Below are 20,792 nucleotides of genomic sequence, written 5' to 3' on the forward strand. Positions count from 1 at the left end.
CCTATTACCCCTACAATCAACCCATATGTGATCTGAATGTCAAATCTGAAGAACGCTGTTTCAATGCCTTCAGGCCCAGTGCGGCAGCGGTCAAGTCGAGCATGTATTGCCTGTCGCCAGCGCAAGAGGAAATGCGACGGCAAACTTCCATGCAACACCTGTACAGGATACGGCTATGATTGCCACTATAATTCAACACAAGGAGTGCACGCGAATAGAAAACGTTCACTCGCACCAGAAGATGTATCCTCGCCCCAGGCACCCAAAGCTGCCCGCGTGTCATCCGAGTCCCAGGGTCCCGAGCAAAACGCTGCATCCACTCCCTCGGGGATCCTCGACTCCAACAAGTCACGATACGTCGGAAGGTACTCATGCGTCGCATTCCCACTATCTGTGGGCTTGGAGTTGCAGGCTACCAAACCCCCGCGACTACATTCCTTTGCCTACCACACTGGAATCAGGAAAGAACCTGGTTCCTCGTCAAGATTCCAGCTGGCTGGCCGGATATCGTGGAATACAATACGAAGTCAACTAGATTTCTTCTTTACAATGATCCATCCTATATTTGGTTTCTTGGATAAAGATCATCTCTATGAACGATGCGAGAAACACTGGTATGGCCAGCCGCAATCTCCTGCCTTCGAAGCCATTATCAGCGGATTGGCTGCATTGACTTCCTTGTTCAATGGCTCGCTAGGACAGGAAGAGGAAATGTGGCTAACGCTGCATGCTAAAGAGACATTAGAGGATCCGGTCGTTGGCCGCTTTCCATATATTGACCAGGTAGCAGCGTGGATTCTGCGAACAATATATATCCGCGCGACGACTCGACCGCACGTCGCTTGGATTTGTAGCTGCACGATGATGCATCTCGTTGAGGCGACGGGACTGCATCAGGCGCCGCAGTTTGTTATGCTGGCTACCAGCAGGGGCGTGGAAGGCTCCACGCAGGAAATGTCTGATATTGTCAAGAGAACGGCATGGGTGGCTCATTGCTTGCATGTTGTCATAGCTTATGAGTATGGGAGGTCTGTCATGGACCTCGGTTTTGCAACTCAAGAGTCTCTGCCTTTTTCAACTCGAGAGGGGGATTTTACGCCCCAGTTGTGTAGTCTTGTCCAGGCTATTCCTCTCTCTTCAAAGGCCACAGACCCCGCCGTGACCATACAGGAACTATCATGCGCTTTAAGGGATTTAACAGAGACGTCTGTTAATCATGATTTCCTTTTACTAGTCCGAGCGGATCTGACATTCTCTGTATACCGCCGTCTCCGTCTGTTAAAACCAAATCTACGACAGAGTCTGCTTGACGAGGTGATCTCTACAGGGATGTCTGCTCTTCCTGCGGCAAGAACACTGACAAGCCAAAATCAGCCTTGGTGGAATGTCATCAGCACTGTGTTCCAATTTGTCTGTGTTCTTTTGGTCATCGATACTCATTCAAGTGTCGCGAATCTTTCTGAGGCCATGGACGCATTGGAGGTGATTGTTGACCACCTGAACACACACCTTGCAAATGAAGCTCTTACTACTGCTCGCGATCTCGTGCGAGCCTCGTTGGATAAAAGGCGCAAAGGCATTGAGATACTGGAGAGGATCGCCGGTACCACACATGATGCGGTTGCTGACAGTGAAATTCTACAGCTACAGGACTTGGAATTTTCCGGTCCATTTTCGTACCTCCAGCGATCTTCTGATATGGAATACTTGTTGGATATGGACTTCTTCAATTAAATCAATATTATGTACATCCTGGCGTACTATTATGAGCAAATTTTCCTGCTCATTCCGAGCTCCTTCTGGACTTCCTCCAAGTTACGATTGTGAAGCAAATGGCAATTACAGATCCCAGCCCTGCCAAGCTTACTCCCATATAGGAGGCTGCTCGATATCCCTTGAGGATGTCAGATCCATCAGGGTCCACATATCTCTCAGCTGTACCCGCGAATCCGAGACCGAGCGAAATGGAATAGTTGACAACCGTGTTCACCAGCGAACCTGCCACTCCTTGGTGCTCACGCGGCATAGAATTACTCAGGATCAAGGTGCCAGATGGAAATGACATGTCCCTGTTTTTGTCAGTCGGAAATCTTCCAACACTGTCATATAATCTGAACAACTTACATCCCCCAAGGAGTGATTAGCATGATCAAAAATGCATTGGCCCAGTACACCTGGCCAGGTGGTATAGTAGCCAACAGCGACAAGCCTGTTGTGAAAGCCAGCATTGCAGCAAGCATAATCACGCTCGGTGGTACCCGACTCAACAGGAAGCCAGTCACCGCAGCAGCAGTTGCGCCAGAAAAAGACGCCCCAGCCCATTTGGCTGTCACCAAAAGTCCACTATTATGCTCGATTTCCTCGAGGAAATTGTAGTAATAGAATACTAAAATCCCGAAACTGGACCATCCTGCCGCGATGCATCCCAATACCCAACCAACCTCGCCCTTGAACACTGAGCTAGGCAACAGAGGACAGGCTGCCCTGCGCTCGGCAAACAGAAACAGAACAAGGAAGAGAATCCCCACAATTAGAAGAACATAGGTATATGGCACCCTCCACCCAACAACACAAGCCTGGTTCCACGCAAAGTTAACAAGCACAAGCCCACTAACCCCAGTGATAGCGCCGAACCCATCCAGCCGTTCAAAATTCGAAATATCTTCCCTCCCCACATCCTCTCCCACACCCTCATCCGCAGGAATTACCACTAACCCAAGCACCGCAAACCCAAAGCACGCAATTCCCATAACCCAATACCCCCAAGGCCACCAAACCCTCTCAGCAAGTAATGAACAAAACGTCGCGCCAAGCGTAAACCCGCCCGGCGCCGTAGCCCCAAACAGACAAAACACCATATCTTTCCTCAAGCCAGGCGGATACGTCCTCCCCAAAATGGCCACGGCATTAGGCAAAAGCAGCGCGGGCCCAATACCCTGCAACGCCCGACAACAGTCGAAGAAAACCGCATTCGACCACGCAGCAAATCCGCCCAGAACAGACCACAGCCCAAACCAGAGGAATCCAATTATAAACAGGAGCCGGTGGCCGTAGGTATCGCCCAGTCGGCCGGAGACGAGGATGAAGGTTCCCACTGAGAGGCTGTATGCTGCGGATGCCCAGGTGAGGTTGTGTGGCGTCGTGTTGAAGGTGCTGCTTATCTGTTGAATTGGGGCTATAGAGAGGGATAGGCCCGCTTGAGTCATTAGTTGGGCTGCGCAGACGACGAAGATGAAGGCTGCTTCTTTGGTCGGGGGTTGAGGTGGTGGCTTTTGGTGTTCGAGGTCTTGGATTCTGTCGAGGGGGGTTTCTTTGAGTGTCATTTTGGAGTGTTTTGTTCTTGGGTAGATAGTCCGTTAATTTGATATTGTGAGTGGTCATGATGTTCTTGATCGCTTACCCGTGTAGTTGCTGATCCTAGAGAGATACTGAGCAACACAGTATTGTCTCAATCGACAATCGTTTGAAATAGGGAGAATTTGGGTTTCTCTCGGCTTGTTTTGTCATAAATATCCAGCCTAGTCCCAGTAATATGATCAATTCAGGCCAAGATCAGTAATTAGGAGTATATGTCTCCCGCAGGGCCCGCGCGGGCCGCGGGCCGCCACCGCATCTATACAGATCAACAGAGCCAGTTTCATATAAATCGCAAATGCCCCATCCATATCTTGATGATCCTCACTCTCACCACCATCTCAAAACAATCTCATAAAGAGGTCTCACCACCGCAATGGCCACAATGAAAGCCCTCCAAATGACCACCACCCAAACCCTAACCCTAACCACCCTCCCAATCCCAACCCCGAAACCAGGCCAAGCCCTAATAAAAGTCCACTATGCCTGCATCCACCCCTCAGACAGACTGAATGCGCAAGGCCTCTTCCCGAAAACTACACACCCACGCATCCCAGGTCGTGACTTCGCAGGCGAAGTGATCGCCACAAACCCAGTCTCCGCGTACTGGGTCGGCAAAGCAGTCTACGGCACCAGCGGCGCAAGTCTAGGCTTTAATCTTGACGGTCCACACGCAGAGTACTGCCTCGTGCCGCAGGCCGCACTGGTCGAGAAACCAGCCACGCTATCGATGGCGCAGGCCGCGACTGTCGGCGTGCCGTTTACCACGGCGCTGGTGTGTTTGCGCCGGGCGATGGTTTCGCCGTCTGATATCGTGCTTGTCCTTGGGTCTACTGGGGCTGTTGGGTCGGCTGCTGTGCAGATTGCAAGGGCTATGGGGTGTAAACGGGTGGTGACTGCTGCAAGGCGGGTGGAGGCAGAACCGGATATTGTTCTTTCTGGGGGTGAGCCTGTCAAGGAGCTTGTTGCTAGGATTGGGGTGCTGACCAGTGGACGGGGCGTGGATGTTGTTGTTGATACTGTTGGGGATTTGGGGCTGATGGGCGCTGCGGTTGAGCTGTTGGCGCAGAAGGGGCGGTATGCGTGGATTGCGGCGCCAAGGGGGAGGCGAGTAAGATGTTGGCGTTTGATGTTTTCCAGGCTTATCGGAAGGAGATTACTCTAGTTGGCTGTAATTCTGTTAGTTTGTCGATTGAAGATGCGGCGGGCCTTTTGCGGTTCCTTGAGGGGTGGTTTGGGGATGGGTTGCTGCGTGCTCAGGATGAGGGTTCGTTTAGGAGGGTTAGGTTGGAGGATAGTATTGAAGAGGGTTACAAGAGATCTGGGGAGCAGGTAGTCATTCAAATGGTATAGATTGGTTGTTAGACTGGAATGTAATGTATGAGTTTGATATTCAGACTACCATCTCCAAAATCTCCAAAACTTGAGACTTTTCCGTGAGTGGAACCGGATTTGACTTGCACCAACGATCATGCAGACTATTCGCCGCCAATTCATCGAGCTTGTCGCGGCCTACGTGAACATCACTCAAAGATCGAGGCATTCCCAGTTCGCGAAAGAGGGCATCCAAAACATCACCCAAGTCCGATTCCGTTTCATCGACCGAGCGAGCACGTAAAACTTCCGACACAGCAGGATCTCGATTCAAGAATTGGCGTACATAATTTTGCTGCTCACGGTTGGCGTTATACTTTGCATTGAACTTACAAACAGCGGGGAGAAGAATGCAACTCGTTTCGCCGTGGCCGACACCCAGCGGTCCGAGCTACATGAATGTTAATAAAACTCCTGGACAACCAAGACGCCTGCTGAAACCAAAGTAGTAAGAAATCCACATACCTGATGCCCTATCCCATGACTAGCACCTAATTCGATAGACCCACCGGTACAAGCCGCCATCGCATCAACCGACCCAAGCTGACATTGCAAATGTGCCTCGCGGTCTTCGCGACTTTTTTTGCAGCGCAAAAGGCCAGGGACTAGCAAGCTCAATGCACGCCTAGCCAGTTCATCTGACTCGGGGGTGGTGCCTTCTATAGCACATAGAGACTCGACGCAGTGGTCAATCGCGCGTACGCCAGTGCTGAGCCAGATCGAATCCGGTGTGGATTTCACGAGCTCCGGGTCGAATATGACTAGCTGGGGGCCGCGAGTAGGATGCTGGAAGCTGTATTTACGCTTTGAATTGTCTTCTGTGCCACCTGCGAAATTTGAGTATTCACCAGCAGAGAGCGAGGTCGGTACGGAGATAATAGGGATTGATGGCGCTTTGATGTTTGCTCGCTTATTGGGGCCCTGTGCAAGGGTTTCGAGCTCTTCTGGGGTGTAGATATCGTTTGCGAGGGCCTGGAGAAGAGGTTAGGCTTTGCGTCAAGGTTTGTACATCATTGTCCGAGGAAGAAATAGACGAGAAATATCTGACTGTAATGGAGCCTGAACATGCAAGAAAATTTATACTGACCAATGCAACGATCTTGGCCCCGTCAGTCAGGCTACCCGCTCCCACGGTCAGGATCGCATCTGCGTCAACGACCCGAGCTTCTTCTGTGATTTGCAAAACTTCCGACCACAGAGTATGGCTTGTCATGCCTATCCGATGGCCAACTAGCATCTGCCCCAAAGCGTCTGACAGGCGTTTCATGACATCCGTGGTCCGCCCCAATGTCCCCGAGCAGATGACATAGACGCGGGAAGCTTGGAATGACTCGCGCAGATGGCGAGAGGCAGCTTCTGGGTATGGAACGCCGTGTGAGATGAGAGGGCGATCGCGGCCTGCGAAGGCTGGTTTGACTATCTCTTCTGGCATTTTTTTGTATTCAAGATGTTTGTAGGGGGATTGCAAGTGAAGAGTGGGAGTTTGAGGGTTCAGACGATTATATCATTTCCATGTGGGGGGTGGGGCTTGAACGGTGGGGCACGAAGTATAGCGTTGAGGATTCACACTGTATACAATTGGATAGAATTTTGGATAAATAAGAGAAGATGAGAGGACTTTAGAAGATATGGCATGGTGTGTGAGATCAGAAGGTAATCATGGTCTGACTCTCTCTTCTAGCACCTGTTGCACCAGACCAGGGTGAAGGATTGAAGTTTCAAGCCGGGCCTTGGGAGTTGGGACAATAGTATCATTTTTATATGAGAATTGAGGCTCAGCCTTGTGAGACTTTCCTTCTAGGCTGAATCAATCCAATTTCATATTATACCTTGTGTCCACAAAATCTAGAAACGACTTGTTTCGAAAGTATTTTGTTGCCACAATGCTCACGAGATGCCAAGGCACTCCATATGCACAATTTAAAGGGGACTGGAAGAAGACTCCGAGTATGTAAAAAAAGTCCAATAGAAAGTCCAGTAGAAAGACGTACTGAAAGACCTCTGAGAAAATTTGAACGAATGCTGAGAGTTTGGGCCACTGATGCAAGACCGAATGCCCTCAGCAGAACAAAAAGAAGGAAGCCAGAAGACTCGTTTTGCCCCTGCTTTCCCAAGAAGCAATCATAAATCGCCGGTTGAGTGGCTTCATTGGTGATAGTGGTGGCAACACTGTTCGCCCACCAGTCTCCTCGGCGTAAGTTAGAGCCCTCGGATTCTGATTGTGAATGCAAATAATCCCATACACTGAATATCAGTGCAAGGAGGCCAAGTACGTAATGATCACCATCTATTGGTGGTGCTTATAGTGAGCTTCATGCTTTCAGACAATAGGCCCCGGAGAAGAACAGTGGTAGTGGCACAAACCATCGAGTACTGAAGAAGGAAGAGGATGATTGGGAGAAAGGGAGCGGAGGGCGTATTTCTTGAATTTGTACATTTTCTGTCTCATTGTTATGATAAGCCCTTGTGCTGTAATTGTTTTTATACCAATTATCTCTTGAATCATTCTAACAATCTAGTTGTATATTGTGAAAGTAGTATACGATGGATGTTGTTAGAGGTATGCAAACTGGCGAACTATGAACTGGAGACGTAATCCCCACACTAGGAAGGACATCCGTCCCCAACCGCCAATCCTGCCTTCTCCATTCCTCATCAACCAAACCTCCAAAATGGCCTCCACTCTACGCCATAACCCCTGGCGAGCCTGCCAATCTTTCACCCGGCAACAATTTCGCACCGCACGCCTAACCACCCGACACCTCTCAACCACCTCCATCCGCCAAAATGCAACCAAGAACCCGCTCCGCCGTGCATCCGCTGCAGCAGACCTGCAGCACGCCTCTAATGCTCAGCGAAAAATGCTTCTCTCCGCCGCAGGCATAATCACCTGCGCAGCCGGTCTCTACGGCACAATCAAGCTGGACCTCTTCGGCCTCGAAGAAATCGAAAGCAAAAAGCAAAGCTCCCCCTCATCCAGCAGCAGCAGCCTCCAAATGGACGGACCCCCAGGCTTCACCAACGGCGGCCCCTCGGTAATCACCATCCAAGGCCAAGACGGCCTCGAACAAGTCCCAACAGGAACAAGCACCATCCCCTACTTCCCCAGCACAATCCGCCTCCCCTCCCCGACCCAAACAGAAGGCAAACAAGAAGGCGACGAGCTCTCCCCCTCCGCAGGCGAAGAATACCAGCTCCTAGGCCTGGGAATCCGCACCGTCTCCTTCCTCTCAATCCAAGTCTACGTGGTCGGTCTATACGTCGCCAAAAACGACATCACAGAGCTGCAAGCCCGCCTAATCCGTACAGCCATCCACCCGCCCTCCACTGACTCCGACGCCGCCGCCCCCGTCACCGGCGCCGGCGCAGAATCCGCTACCTCCCTCGTCCCCCCAGAGCGCCAGCAGCTCAAGGAGCTCCTCCTTGACGCTGACCGCGGCGACGCTGCCTGGTCCGCTATCCTGCAAGATGGCGGCGTGCGGACCGCTTTCCGTATCGTCCCGACCCGCAACACGGATTTCATGCATTTGCGCGACGGGTGGGTGCGCGGCATTACGGCGCGCGCGAAGGCTAGCGCGGGCGAGTTCGGCGATGAGGCCTTCGGGTCCTCGATGAATGATTTCAAGGCTGTGTTTGGTGCCGGGAAGGGGAAGACTGTGCCGAAGGGCCAGACGCTCGTTCTTATGCGGGATCAGCGCGGAGCGCTCGATGCGCTGTTCCAGCCTGGGGATGATAAGGCTGTTAGGTGGATGGGACGGGTGGAGGATGAGAGGGTTAGTAGGCTTGTTTGGTTGAATTATCTGGCTGGGAAGACGGTTTCGAGTGAAGGAGCTCGGGCGAGCGTTGTTGATGGGTTGATGAGGATTGTTGAGAGACCGCTTGGTACCATTGTGCAAAAGGTCATCTGATCTGATTTGATCTGATCTAGATTTTGTTTGTTTTTGTATAATACGTACGTTTATGTTTGTTTGGCTTGTCTACTTTATATCCATAGAGTCGCATTGCAATACTCCACTCAATGCAGGTAGGGGATGGGCCAAGGATTCTTGTCTTCCATCCCCATGGACTCATCGCCGCTCACTATAATCTACAAGACGAAGACAATTATCTTTCAAGAGATTGGACGGTAGGTACAAGTCTATTCATGTAATAGCTACCTCCGGAATCATAATCGTATATCTTCGAGCTGAGCGGCAAAGTCGCGCATGATGTATAACACGCTTAAGCATCCTTGATCGCACCAAGCCCCTGAAGAAGGTCCTTAAGATCCGCCTTCTTGGCCTGCAAATCAGAGTTACCGCCGATGTGCTTCTTGTCGATGAAGATGTTGGGCACGGTGCGCTGACCGGAGATCTCCAAGAGAGCGTCCTGGATAGCGGATCCTTCCTCTGCACAAAATACGTTAGCAATTGACCAAGACAGGATAAACTGCGGGCAGATCAGAGGAGTCAAGTCCCCGGGAAACCGGAAACCCAAACGCGCACAGCGAAACGAACCTTCAAGATCAAGCTCGAGAGTAGTGTAATCGGCCTTCAATCCATCGAGCAGCTTCTTCGACGAATCACAGTAGGGGCAGTAAGACTTGGAGAACACAACAACAGCATTGTCGTCGATGAGTTTCTGGGCGCGGGTCTTGGCGGCGGACATGGCGGCGGGAGTTGGGCCGGCGAAGGAGCCGAAGAGGCGGGTGAAGATGAAAGAAATGGTGGGTGGTTGGGGGGCGAGTCCTTGGGAGGAAAGGGCTCTTTATTTATTGGCGGGGTAAGTGCAACGTTGATGACTTGCAGGAACAGGGACAAGATTGCGGCATTGGACGCGGCGATGATGTCAGGTGATTATTTGTCATCTTGCCGAGGTGAGGATGGTCTAGATTTATTTTGTTTGTCAACTGGTTGGAAGATCAGTGATATCTCCAGGGCTTATAGTTGTGAACATTTAGCAATTGACTAACTATTTGCTATGGGTACTTCGGAGACCTTGAACAGACTATTTCCATACCCAGGCATGTGAGACACCACGTACTTTCGAGATCGTTGGTTAATTATGTATCTTATCTACAGCTTGCTATTGGCTCGATGTCTATGTCCAAGCCAAGAAGCAATGTATGCAGGGATGTATTCATTTAACCCGATATCTAGTCTACTCCGTAAAGCAAACGGGACAACTCAGCTCTCAACAAATCAGACCAAAGAAAACGAGAGCGCTAGCGCTAGCAAGCTTGGGAATAAGGCGAAGGCTTCAGGTGTTTCAGATGCCAAAGCAAGACGAAATAGTTCGAAGAAAAAAGGAAAATGCAGAAGAGATCAGAGATGACAGGAGCGAGAGCAAGACGGGTAGATATTTCACATGTGCGTGCGTGCTTTGCTCGCGTCAATGGATCCGAAGCAAGTTTTGGGGCCGCGGCATGGAACAAGAAGAGAAAAATCAATCAAGGAATGGATGCATGGCGGTTCTTCGGGGAAGGCCATGCTCCGGTTGAGAAGAATAGATACCGGATTAAAACAGACTGAAAGATGGCAGGGCAAGGCGCCGTACATCGGGAGATATAGCACAGAACAGAACAGAATCGACAGAACACCATCCCGCCGGAGACGCTGGAAATAAATAAAGACAAGAAGGGAATCAAGCAGATGTGCAGATATCAGAGGTATGGGGAATAGATTGATGGTAGAGGTGGGATAGATGAGATGGAGATCGTAGAGACTATCACATCACAATGCAGCAGCCACAGCTTTTTTCTTTCTTCGGTTGTTCGCGCGCGGTGACAACGGGCGGGTTCCAATTGGGGTTGGGGTTGGGTGCCAGGCCCATTGGGGGCGTTTCTTGTACCTTGGGCATGGTGCTGTACCCAGTGCTTGTATTGGGGCGGGGTGGCTCTGGGCTCTTTGGTGGTTGAGGGGGCAGCTCGTTGAGCTGCAGCGAGTCGGCAGGCTGCTGGGGCTGTTCTGGTTCGGATTTGGAAGGGACAGGCGGTGCGTCGAATGGATGCACGGCCAGAGGCGCGAAATTGCGGTCGTATGTGTTTGGAGTCCGGCCTTCTTTCTCCCACTGTTCTTGCTGCATCTTCTTGGCAAGCGTGGGGAGCATCTGCTGGTCTGGCGGGAGGCGAGGATCGGGCTTGTACATAGTTGCCAGCCAGGGCGGATCGCCCTCGGGTCTGTTCGCCGCAGTTGTAGGGCGAGTGTCGTTTCCTCGGGTCGTGGGTCGCGGGATGTTATTGCCCGATACTGCGCGGGATCGAGCGGCGCTGTTCTTGCGGTTGGTGGGTGGAGCAGAGGTCTTGCGGTTAGTCGAACCTGGAGCCTTCTTCTTGGACGGGGTATTCTGGGTGGTGTTGAATCCACGGCTGTTGGGGCGGCTCGTTGGAGAGGGAGTCGAGGCATTCTGATCGATGTTGATAGGCTCGCTTGCTCTACGGCCGCGCGAAGATCGGTCGTCGTCTTCGTCCGTTGCTGCCCGGCTACGAGGGCCACGAGAATCACGGCCCATGGTGCCAGCAATGGGAACTGGGCTGGTTGTAGAGATGGGTATTCGCGACGAGCTTTTCCCAAGGCTTGGGTGACTGTAAATGCTGGCGGCTGCATCGTCTGCAGCGATCTCCTCCGGTCGGCGGAGGTCCCAGTTTCTTCGCTCGTCGTCACTTAATTCGGCATTCGCACCCTTGCCAGATTGCTCTCTTAACTCCGGCCAAGGCTCAGAGTACTCCGCGGCCGGCGATGTCGCGGTACCATTTCCATTGGCAGCGCTCTGCTGAGAATCATGACTTCTCCCCCGCCCCGTACTCGATTTACTTTCACCTCTCATCCGTCGCTGGAAGAGAATCGCCGCCTGGTGAAGCTCCTCGCTCTCGATTTTCGCCAGCTTGTCGCGGTGGATCCATTTTTCCTGGTTCGTCTGCCCATCCAGGAATAGGTTGAGACCCTCCTTTCCTTCCTCGGACTCTTTACCGCTACCTGCATCGTGTCCAAAAGCATCTCGCATGCCTACTTCGCTCCCATGTCGGCTGAGGCTGGGTTCCCTACGTCCTCGGGAGGTCACATAGGGTGATTCGTGGGCGCGGACCGATCGAGAGACGGAGGAACTGCGGGAGCCGTTCGAGTTTCGCTTTGGAGGAAGGTTTGCACGGACGAAATTCGAGTCTTGCGAATGGCGTGGTCTCGAATGGCGGTTCTCCTGCGGGGAAAAAGGGATCAGCAAATTTTTTTTCTTAATTCTTTTTCACGTTCCCTGGATCCCTCAATGGGAATTCACATATGAGTAGGGAGAAGGGGGTTTCATCTCACCTCACTTCCAAGTGGTACGGCGAAGTCCCATTGCGAGCCGTCCACGCCGGTTGGTGATGCTAGAGCATCGGAAGAATATGCTGTCGCGACACCCGCCATTCCAGGAAATTTTGACACAAATTAAAAAGGCCAGTCCAGCTGAAACCCAGGTTGACGCGATTGCGAAAGGTAAAAACGGGTTGACTCGGAGTGGTTGGAGAATTAAGCCATTCGCTGGTTGAGGAGTAAGGGGGGTAAAATCCGAAAGTAGCAAATCGTCAACACCGTCAATCAGACTTTGTACTCAGGCTGAAGATCCCAGTTCCGAGTGAAATCCGAACCACGGATCTCAAGTCTATTGAGGGGCTAGTGTTCCGTTGGTACGGAGTAGACCTCGAGGTCTCGGGGTCCACTGTCTTGGAAGTAGAAGAGAGACAGACTGTGCGTAAGGAGGGGAAAGATGGGGAACGGCGGAGGTGGCAAAGAAAGCCAGAAAGAGAAATGACGCGAATCCCAAGAGAAAAGAAAGAAGGGAGATAGTACGGGACTTAGTACGGGAGTAGTATGGGAGTTAGTCGTTAGTCTAAGGAGAGAACCGTTCGAACTAACAAAGCCCAACTGGGTATAGTAACTCAATAGAGGAATAAAGGAATTGCCTAGACTTCTCGATTATTTATGTTTCACCTACTATTTTGTGTGCATATAATACTATCTATTAGGTTATTTTCTTGGACATGCATTGTCTGATATTTTATTCAATCAATAATTGACTATTCAAATCATGGATATTTACATATAATATAGGGCATATCATACTCCGTACATATAATGTATATACTAGTAGCTATTCGGAGTACCAAAGGAAAGAAAAAGGAAAATTCGAAGTATTGACTCTGGGCCGTGCGTTTGCCCCTGAACAATACCAGCTTCGAGAGTGATATCCCGCTAATAACGATCATCCAAATACACTATCAAGAGTACGGAGCAGTAAAGACTCTGCTTTCTTGGAATCTCCACTTCTATACACTTACACAGAAAAGAAAGAAAAAAAATGCAAGTATTATACGGGGTACATGTCAAAGCAGTCTGACAGGTTTAGTCTTGGAGGATAAATCCCAAAAATTGACATATCACAACGCCGATCTCAAACATCCCGAGGGTTGACATGTCCCAATGACAATGACAATGACCCCCAAAAGACAAACGCTAAATCACTCGGGGGGAATTGATGGTCTATGTCCAGAACTCAATTTCTCGGGAGTATACACAGTTCAAAGAACCGATCACATCTCACGACCGAGGAATGGAATCCAACGCGGTGAGAGCAGCCTGTGCCTCTTTGATAAGCGCACGACGAGCCTCCCGAGCCGCCTGGTTTCCATCCGGCTCAATTCCATCCGCCTTCAACATGACCTGTGCAAGGATCGTCTCGCTCAGTTTGTTATATTCTTGCACCCGTTGCTTCATGTCGCTGGGCGGGTTCGAAACGTATTCCTCACAACGCGGGATCATCTCCAGCCGGAGCCAGCCCGCCAACGCACTGACTTGTTCCAACGGGGTGTGGAGCTGCTTCAGGTTTGGTGAAGGCGAGGGGTTGGTCGAGCGGTCGGGTTTAGGTTGAGGGGATTCTGTGCGGGTGGGCGACTTTTTGCCGTTGCGGTTCTTCTTTCGTTTGTTCTTGCTCTTGAAGCCTGGGGGTGTGGGAGGAGATGATGCGTCGGAGCTGGTGGGACGGGAAACCTGCGGATGAGCTGGTGCTGGGGCCGGGGCTATTGCTTTTGGGATGCGGTGTTCATCGTCGGAGTCGCTGGCTTGCGGTTCGGACACCACGCACAGCACCTCTGAGTGTTGCTTCAGTCCTTCGGCTTTGCATGAGCGTGTGTTGTCCTTCAGCAGTTTTCCCTTATATAACAGTCTAACACAGTCCGGGTGGATGGCCTCCGTTGCGCGAGCGGCTTCTTGTCGCAGGTCTCCGATGGTCAGGGCGCCATCGCCAATTGCGTATGGGCGAAATTTCAGTGGGTAGATGGTGCCACGGTGGCGGAGGGCGATGACATCTGGCCCTACGTCTTCTGTTGGGGGGTCGACAACATCATCAGGTGTGATATAGCTGAAGTGCTCGTCGCTGACTTGCGGGTCGGATGCGGGAGCGTAGCTTGGTGTACGCCGCAGCATACCTAGGGGGTTGCGCCAGCTCATGAAGGCGACAGTAAACAGGCAGACGATGACAGCTGCGAGAAGGGCGAGGGGTTGGTCGTCGGCGGCGACAGGTAGTGTTTGCACGAGGGGCCCGAGGGGTGTGGAGGACAGGTAGGTGAGAATCGGAGCCAGTCGAAGGCGAAGCGACTGCAGGTGGATGGGGAGATTGTCGGTGACTTGGTCTAGGTAGACTGCGCACTTCTCGCCCAAGGTGGACTGGACGAGGGTCGGAGGCAGTAGAGTCATGGATCTCTGAGGGGAAGAGGGGCCAGGTGGTAGTGGTGAAGTCATGCCCCCAAGTGGTCCGAAATAGGCAGACAAGGCGGAGAGTACTTTTTTTGCCATCACATCGAGCAATTGTGCTGTGTCAACGCTAGAGACGTGTCTGCCTAGGAATTGCCTCACTGTAGACTGTCATTTTTTTTATGTTGGGAAATCAACAACATTTCTGGAATGGATGAGATAGGTTGACTGGGTGCCTTGTGTGCCCCGGAGCTGGAGACGTGTAAGTTTGGGCCTGGGGCTCTAAGACCGCATTACTGCTGCCGTAAAGTACCGGCGGGCCACCATTCGTAGAGATGGTCTTGTTTCTCCTCTTCACATATAGTGCACCACCCTCGACCGGCTTTATTTAGACCACTTCTAGCCTGGACACATCAAACCCAACTGCCCTTAACTAAAGCGGAAGCGTATATTCTTGTTTACAATAATTTTTCACCCATGGACTGTTTAGTTCATGCCAAACCCCATCACTTATGGAGCTGAAAACCCTCTTTGAGAAGGATATACGAATTGTGCAGGATCTTTTTGCCCTTCCTGTCTTGCTTCATGTCGATGATCGTATGGTCAATTATGACCACCTCATCCCGGGTCAACACTCTTGGTCGGTACTCTCGGTCGGTTTGTCCTACTCACTGTCTTTGGCGCTGGTGTGGATGCAGCCAGTGCTCAACTCGCTGAAGGACTGTTCATGGCTATGTTTGGTAATTTTCAGTGGCACGGAAGGCATGCCAGAGCAGTAATCTGTCCACTTTCGAGCTAGCGAAAAGCATCCGAGGCCCCAACCTTGTATTCTCTGGGATTGCTGTCCGATGTCCCAGGAGATGGATCGCCCTAACTTGGCAGGTTACTGGCACTCTCAAAATCTGGGAATCTGAGTCAAGATATGATGGTTGTTCAGCCCATTGGATCTGATACTGTCAGATCGCGAGACCCCTGGAAGCCCTGCGCCAAACCAGAGGAGCTTGCAAAACTTCGGGAAAAGCCTTCATGTGGGTTAAATCGGTACCAACAAATTCAAGGTTCATCAACTCCTGTGGTTGTCTCTTTGTCAGAACTGCAGTGAGAAAGACTCTTGGGCAGCGAAGACTGCGTCAGGTCGTGACCCTAAGGGTGACTGAAAGGCTGCTCTTTCGGGAATGAATATATATGTGAGACTTGCACCTCTACGTTCTACGGCTCATATCTTTTGCGAATAACGTCATAGATTTATACGCGTTTGTATAACTCGATGTCTCCGATGTTCTTACTGTGTTATGGCTGAGCATCGATCATAGAATTCGCGATAGTGCCGCAAACGAGTGCTGGCGGTATTCACATACTAATATCATTGCAGGGGAGTTGAGTGCAAAACCTTAGCGTCAATTGGGTATTGCTGCCACTACCACTTGGAGAACAGTGATGATGGTACAGAGTACAAGAGGTAACTTCATGAATCTGTATAACTATCTCATCCTTATTGAAGGGCTTTCATGAGCAGTCATTCCAGTTCACGACAATTTTCACTTCAGTGCGTACCCAGATTCTTTCTAACATCCTTCAAGTCCATGCACTCCATCTGTATACTTACACGATCCAACCCCTGGCGTGGTCGCATTTTCCCCGTATAGCACAACATTATCAAAGTCAATATTATAGCACGGATGAACAGTGGAGCATGAAACCGATGCCACCTTCGACGACGTAGTCTCGATAGAACCCGTGAAATTGACAAACGCGACATTCGAAATACTCATCAAACTTGTCCCCGAATACGAACCATTGTTCCCACTGTCCTGCGTAATAGCAGGTCCAGCATTAGCACCCTGGATATCAAAGTTCGAGAAAAGTACATTCCGAACGCTGCCCCAACCACCCCCACGAGGAAGCCCTGCGCTCTCATACGAGCTCTGCGGCACAAGGGCGCCAACCCATGTTTTGATATAGGCACTGTTGTGCATGTCCTCGTTGTAGCGAATGATCTTCACATCATCAATAAGGATGTTAGCCACGCTTGAATCTTCTTGGTATTGACCCAGACTGCCAATGGCAATGCCATTGCCGCCACGGCAAGTTACGTTATGAACGTCGACATTGAAAGACCGCGGCTTTATAGCTATGCAGTCGTCACCGCCTTGGTAGACAAAATTGGTGAGCTGTATGTTTTCCACGTCCATTGTGTCTGGGGCCCGTGTAAGTCGGCTTGTCTGGTGCAATATATGATGGGTAGCGCAGTCCACTTACCGAATCCATCTGTATTCTGGACCCAGTTCTCGCCATACGGCGCGTCTACTGCGGTTGCATTGCAGTAGATGTTGTCAAAGCGCATGTTTGTTCCGTTCATGATGTTTACACTCCACAGCTGGGGATCTTTGACATAGAAGTTCTCGACGTTGACGTCGGACACATTCCAGAAGACAAATGGCATCGGTCTACCGGGCTGTGTATTGCCTTTTTCTGCTGTATACCATGTATTACCGTTGCCGTCGATCCCACCAGTGCCATATCCGTTAATTGAGATATTGTGGCCTGTGATGATAAACCCGGCGGCATGGTTTTGGAATGCAACTGGGTACGAGTGGTTTCTCCAGTAATCTAAGTCGTCTGAAAACTGAACCATTTTGGTTAGAATTTTGTAAACTATCACTTCAATGTACTCACTGTCCATTTCCCGCGCCATTCAATAGATACATCGCTTATCACGGGGTTCAAACGAGTTCCGATCCAGTACGATTGGTCCTCCGGGAAAACTATCGTGCCACCATTACCACATTTGTGGAAGGCTTCGAGTATGGTAGGGACGTCATCTTTTTGGTGCCCTTGTGCTTTGACGGTGCAAACATTTGAACTGCGTTCTTCCTTCGCATATGCAGTAGCCGACAGAGCGAGCCCGATAGGAATGGCTAAAGATGTCCCAAAGAGTCGCATGTTGATTCCACACAGTATTGGGGGTTAGTTCACAGTTCTCAATGCGAGTTCAATTGATTTATAGCCTTGGCGCACTGGCCCAAAACATTCACTCAATGTAACATCTTGCTCTCGGTGATCTTTGCGCCGAGCAGCATCACGACTTAATATTGCGGAGAACACCATATGCGGGGAAAGACCTGCGGCTAATATAACCTGCACGAAGACGTCAATTGTGAAACCCTTTTGAGTGCTTGTTGCGACGATCGTTCCCCGAGTTCTGGAAATACCGAGATTGCTTGCTTCGATTATTCCACCAATAGCGTATATGCAGAACTGAGCTCGCTCATCAACCCTATAGCAAGGGGTTGTTTCCGAACCAGCCACTCGCGCTATTCAGTGCCGAGAAATGCTTGTAATTGCCTCTTCCTAGCCCCGCAAAGATTCCCAGTATATGTAGTAGTTTCCCTGCAGCATTGACCATTTGATGTATAGTTCCATTGCTCTAAGAAAATCCGATGGCACAAATATACTGGGTCAGTTTGTTACTGAGCCTTTGGTCTCTCTTTCAACCATGTTCAGCAGACACCTGCTGGCGTAATACTTCTTGTACCGGGCCAACACACGCTATATTCAGCGGGCCATGGGAGAAAAACATCTTTGCACCGGCATCACGAACAGTACGACCAGCTTCAACGCTGTCAGAATTGAAAAACAATGCTATCACAGACCCCAAACATCCATATAAAGCATCTTTACACGGCAACGGGTCACTAATAGTGTTTGACTTCGGTATCGAAGTCGGCGGGATTGTGCATCTAAACTATACATCCAATGGTAGCGGAGCGCTAGGACTCGCATTCACAGAAGCGAAAAATTGGATCGGGGAATGGTCTGACTCGTCAAATGCCCTGTACCACGACGGTGCCTTGTATGCAAATATCTCTTCGTCTGGGGCGGGCACATATGTCATGCCGGATAAGTATCTCCGCGGTGGATTCCGGTACCTGACAGTATTCCTACTCACGGATGACTCGAGCAATGTCCAGATTGAAGATTTGAGCTTGGAGCTCGCATTCAAACCCACTTGGTCGAACCTAAGAGCGTACCAGGGGTACTTCCATTGCAGCGATGAACTTCTGAATCGGATCTGGTACAGTGGTGCTTATACGCTGCAGACCAATGAGGTACCCGTTAATACGGGTCGCGTTACGAGTGGCGTTAAGTCTGGATGGGTCAATAATGGTACACTCGGACCGGGAGATACGATTATTGTGGACGGTGCGAAGCGAGATCGGGCGGTTTGGCCGGGTGATATGGGAATTGCTGTTCCTTCGGCATTTGTGAGTCTGGGGGATTTAGAGAGTGTGAAAAATGCTTTGCAGATTATGTACAATACGCAGGTGGGTTCGGTCTCAGTTCTTTTCGAAACATGGGCTTACACTTCTGCGGCTATAGGACAAGTCCACGGGTGCATTTGATGAATCGGGTCCTCCACTGAGTCAGAAGAACTCGGATACGTATCATATGTGGTCGATGATTGGCACCTACAATTACGTGCTGTATACCAACGACACCAATTTTCTGTTGGAGAATTGGGATAGCTATCTGCACGCCATGAACTACATTTATGGCAAGGTCACTTACCCCAGTGGACTTTTGAATGTGACTGGTACAAGAGATTGGGCTAGATGGCAGCAAGGCTACAACAACTCAGAGGCACAAATGATGTACGTGTTTCAAGCTCTAACCAAAATTCTAACGAATTGACACATTCTAGCCTCTATCACACCCTACAGACAGGCGCATCTCTTGCTTTATGGGCCGACGACTCAACCAATCTATCAGACACATGGCTTTCACAAGCAGCCAATCTAAAGAAAGCAATCAACACCTACTGCTGGGATGAATCATACGGTGCATTCAAAGACAACGCAACAGATACAACGCTGCACCCACAAGATGCCAACAGCATGGCCATTCTATTTGGAGTTGTCGATGAAAGCCGTGCAGCCAGTATATCAGAAAACCTTCTCACAAACTGGACCCCAATAGGAGCCGTGGCTCCAGAGTTACCCGAGAACATCGCCTCATTCATCTCTTCGTTCGAGATCCAAAGCCACTTCGTCGCACATGAGCCATCACGTGCACTCGATCTTATCCGTCGCAGTTGGGGCTGGTATATCAACAATCCAAATGGTACAGAGAGCACTGTGATCGAAGGTTATCTTCGAAACGGGACTTTCGGGTATCGAATGGATCGCGGGTACGGGTATGACCCGTCTTATGTATCCCATGCACATGGGTGGTCTGCGGGACCGACTTCTGCGTTGACAGAGTATGTGGTTGGTCTCTCTGTTGTTTCGCCTCTGGGGTTGGCGTGGAAGATTGCGCCGCAGTTTGGGGACTTGGACTTTGCTGAAGCTGGCTTTGTTACGTCACTTGGGAAGTTTGAGGCATCTTGGAAGAAGACAAGTGGCGGGTATGATTTGGATTTCTCGGTTCCGAGGGAGACTGTTGGAAACATTACTTTGCCTTATGTTATTACATCGAGGAAGCCTTTGATTACTATCGATGGTGATCAGTTGACGAAGGGTGTAATTTATGTGGACGATACTGCAACTGTTGAGGTGACTGGTGGCTCTCATAAAGTAGTTGTCAGTTAGTCTTCATACTGCAGTGAAGTTGTCAATTCAAAGCTTGGAGACCCTGGAGAGCTAAATCTAGAAAGTCCGGGGTCGACAAATTCCGACCTCGTTTCGTTCCATCGATGACAGGGCATACCTAGCTGCTCTGTACTTACAACTCTAAGGAAAAGGAAAGGAGGCTGTACAAGAAGGAAAAAGTACCGATGGGAGACCACATTGGAAGAATATCTTGAACAATAGGCCGAAAGCTCCTACAAGCTCCTGTATCAAATTATTGTGTAGATTGAATATGTACTGCCCAACATTACGTTATCAGGCGAAGAGAGAGTGGTTAAGAATATCACCAACTGCCACTTGTGCATTCGAGGCTTTTTGTTATGACTCGTGGCATTTTTAAAACTGGTCAAATCACAGCTTTGATACTCAGTTCTTCCTGCCCCGCCCAGTCTGGGTGTTAGACTGCTCTAGGCTTATCTAGATACTAGCACTACCTAAAGATCTAGTAGGTTATACCTATATATTTTCGCTACACTCGAAGCTTCATTGGTGCACCGTGTGATGTTCCAGCCCTCGGTACGTACTGAGTGAGATATATATATATATTCTTCGAGCCAACATGGTATTCCCACGAAGCTGACACCTACATTTCTGAGGGAAATGGTTGCAAAATCGCACTATAAGCATTTGCTTATCAAAACAATATATAAAAATGACGTGAATTATTCATAAAGTCACCAGATCAAAAGGACTAAACGGTTGGTGCTGAAGGTACTGGTAATAAGTTAATAAA

General features: G+C 50.2%; 11 protein-coding genes across 11 annotated transcripts; 5 read left to right on the forward strand and 6 right to left on the reverse strand.

Moving 5' to 3' along the window:
* Positions 1–63: 63 nt before the first annotated feature.
* On the forward strand, positions 64–1,734 carry N7529_011496 (putative C6 transcription factor; the record flags this gene model as incomplete). The annotated part of the gene is made up of 1 exon (XM_057247022.1): positions 64–1,734. One exon carries the CDS (start codon positions 64–66, stop codon positions 1,732–1,734), a length of 1,671 nt encoding a protein of 556 aa, XP_057092371.1.
* A 49-nt stretch (positions 1,735–1,783) lies between these two features.
* On the reverse strand, positions 1,784–3,323 carry N7529_011497 (MFS transporter; the record flags this gene model as incomplete). Its single annotated transcript, XM_057247023.1, has 2 exons — positions 1,784–2,069; positions 2,125–3,323. 2 exons carry the CDS (start codon positions 3,321–3,323, stop codon positions 1,784–1,786), a joined length of 1,485 nt encoding a protein of 494 aa, XP_057092372.1.
* Positions 3,324–3,730: 407 nt separating this feature from the next.
* Positions 3,731–4,707, forward strand: N7529_011498 (quinone oxidoreductase family protein; the record flags this gene model as incomplete). The annotated part of the gene is made up of 2 exons (XM_057247024.1): positions 3,731–4,431; positions 4,539–4,707. The coding sequence occupies 2 exons, from the start codon at positions 3,731–3,733 to the stop codon at positions 4,705–4,707; spliced, it is 870 nt and encodes a 289-aa protein (XP_057092373.1).
* A 40-nt stretch (positions 4,708–4,747) lies between these two features.
* On the reverse strand, positions 4,748–6,160 carry N7529_011499 (iron-containing alcohol dehydrogenase; the record flags this gene model as incomplete). Its single annotated transcript, XM_057247025.1, has 3 exons — positions 4,748–5,119; positions 5,194–5,700; positions 5,816–6,160. The coding sequence occupies 3 exons, from the start codon at positions 6,158–6,160 to the stop codon at positions 4,748–4,750; spliced, it is 1,224 nt and encodes a 407-aa protein (XP_057092374.1).
* A 1,240-nt stretch (positions 6,161–7,400) lies between these two features.
* Positions 7,401–8,636, forward strand: N7529_011500 (chalcone isomerase domain-containing protein; the record flags this gene model as incomplete). Its single annotated transcript, XM_057247026.1, has 1 exon — positions 7,401–8,636. One exon carries the CDS (start codon positions 7,401–7,403, stop codon positions 8,634–8,636), a length of 1,236 nt encoding a protein of 411 aa, XP_057092375.1.
* Positions 8,637–8,949: 313 nt separating this feature from the next.
* Positions 8,950–9,375, reverse strand: N7529_011501 (glutaredoxin; the record flags this gene model as incomplete). Its single annotated transcript, XM_057247027.1, has 1 exon — positions 8,950–9,375. One exon carries the CDS (start codon positions 9,373–9,375, stop codon positions 8,950–8,952), a length of 426 nt encoding a protein of 141 aa, XP_057092376.1.
* A 1,059-nt stretch (positions 9,376–10,434) lies between these two features.
* N7529_011502 (uncharacterized protein) lies at positions 10,435–12,110 on the reverse strand (the record flags this gene model as incomplete). The annotated part of the gene is made up of 2 exons (XM_057247028.1): positions 10,435–11,901; positions 12,012–12,110. The coding sequence occupies 2 exons, from the start codon at positions 12,108–12,110 to the stop codon at positions 10,435–10,437; spliced, it is 1,566 nt and encodes a 521-aa protein (XP_057092377.1).
* A 1,170-nt stretch (positions 12,111–13,280) lies between these two features.
* On the reverse strand, positions 13,281–14,435 carry N7529_011503 (uncharacterized protein; the record flags this gene model as incomplete). The annotated part of the gene is made up of 1 exon (XM_057247029.1): positions 13,281–14,435. The coding sequence occupies one exon, from the start codon at positions 14,433–14,435 to the stop codon at positions 13,281–13,283; it is 1,155 nt and encodes a 384-aa protein (XP_057092378.1).
* Positions 14,436–14,944: 509 nt separating this feature from the next.
* N7529_011504 (uncharacterized protein) lies at positions 14,945–15,211 on the forward strand (the record flags this gene model as incomplete). Its single annotated transcript, XM_057247030.1, has 1 exon — positions 14,945–15,211. The coding sequence occupies one exon, from the start codon at positions 14,945–14,947 to the stop codon at positions 15,209–15,211; it is 267 nt and encodes an 88-aa protein (XP_057092379.1).
* A 786-nt stretch (positions 15,212–15,997) lies between these two features.
* N7529_011505 (putative extracellular exo-polygalacturonase) lies at positions 15,998–17,375 on the reverse strand (the record flags this gene model as incomplete). The annotated part of the gene is made up of 3 exons (XM_057247031.1): positions 15,998–16,629; positions 16,692–17,058; positions 17,109–17,375. 3 exons carry the CDS (start codon positions 17,373–17,375, stop codon positions 15,998–16,000), a joined length of 1,266 nt encoding a protein of 421 aa, XP_057092380.1.
* Positions 17,376–17,872: 497 nt separating this feature from the next.
* On the forward strand, positions 17,873–20,020 carry N7529_011506 (putative alpha-L-rhamnosidase B; the record flags this gene model as incomplete). Its single annotated transcript, XM_057247032.1, has 3 exons — positions 17,873–18,757; positions 18,813–19,084; positions 19,135–20,020. 3 exons carry the CDS (start codon positions 17,873–17,875, stop codon positions 20,018–20,020), a joined length of 2,043 nt encoding a protein of 680 aa, XP_057092381.1.
* Positions 20,021–20,792: the final 772 nt, after the last annotated feature.

The sequence above is a fragment of the Penicillium soppii genome (assembly GCF_028829465.1).
Source record: "Penicillium soppii strain IBT 18220 chromosome Unknown utg000010l, whole genome shotgun sequence".
In the NCBI taxonomy this organism is placed as follows: domain Eukaryota; kingdom Fungi; phylum Ascomycota; class Eurotiomycetes; order Eurotiales; family Aspergillaceae; genus Penicillium; species Penicillium soppii.